At 78.2% G+C, this 293-nt stretch overlaps 1 protein-coding gene across 1 annotated transcript in view; it reads left to right on the forward strand.

Moving 5' to 3' along the window:
* Position 1: 1 nt before the first annotated feature.
* Positions 2–293, forward strand: part of ALG3 (ALG3, alpha-1,3- mannosyltransferase) — a gene marked incomplete at its 5' end in the record, with an annotated part of 2,901 nt that continues 2,609 nt past the window's right edge. The window contains one exon of the mRNA XM_010573102.1: positions 2–101. Within this exon, the coding sequence (XP_010571404.1) occupies positions 2–101 (100 nt within the window). The remainder of the gene's footprint in view (positions 102–293) is intronic.

The raw sequence follows: 293 nt of genomic DNA on the forward strand, positions 1-293 counted from the left end.
GCGGGCGGCGTTGCTGGAGCCCAGCTACACCCCGCTGGTGGCCGCCTGCCTCTGCCTGGCCGAGGGCGGCGTCAACCTCTGGGTCATCCGCAGGGTCCCCTGTGAGTGCCGGGGCCCGGCCTGGCCCGGAGCCGGGGGGGGAGGGTGGCGGAGCCGGCCCGGGGTGGGGGGGGTGTCCTCCGGGCAGTGACAGCTCGTCCGCGGGCTGGGCAGCGCTGGGGTCTCCCCCTGGAGCAGTGGGGGGGAGGTGGTCCCGCTGGCACAGTGACAGGGCTGCCCCCGGCCCGCGTGGG

The sequence above is a fragment of the Haliaeetus leucocephalus genome, unplaced genomic scaffold, assembly GCF_000737465.1.
Source record: "Haliaeetus leucocephalus isolate CR32 unplaced genomic scaffold, Haliaeetus_leucocephalus-4.0 Scaffold362, whole genome shotgun sequence".
Lineage (NCBI taxonomy): Eukaryota > Metazoa > Chordata > Aves > Accipitriformes > Accipitridae > Haliaeetus > Haliaeetus leucocephalus.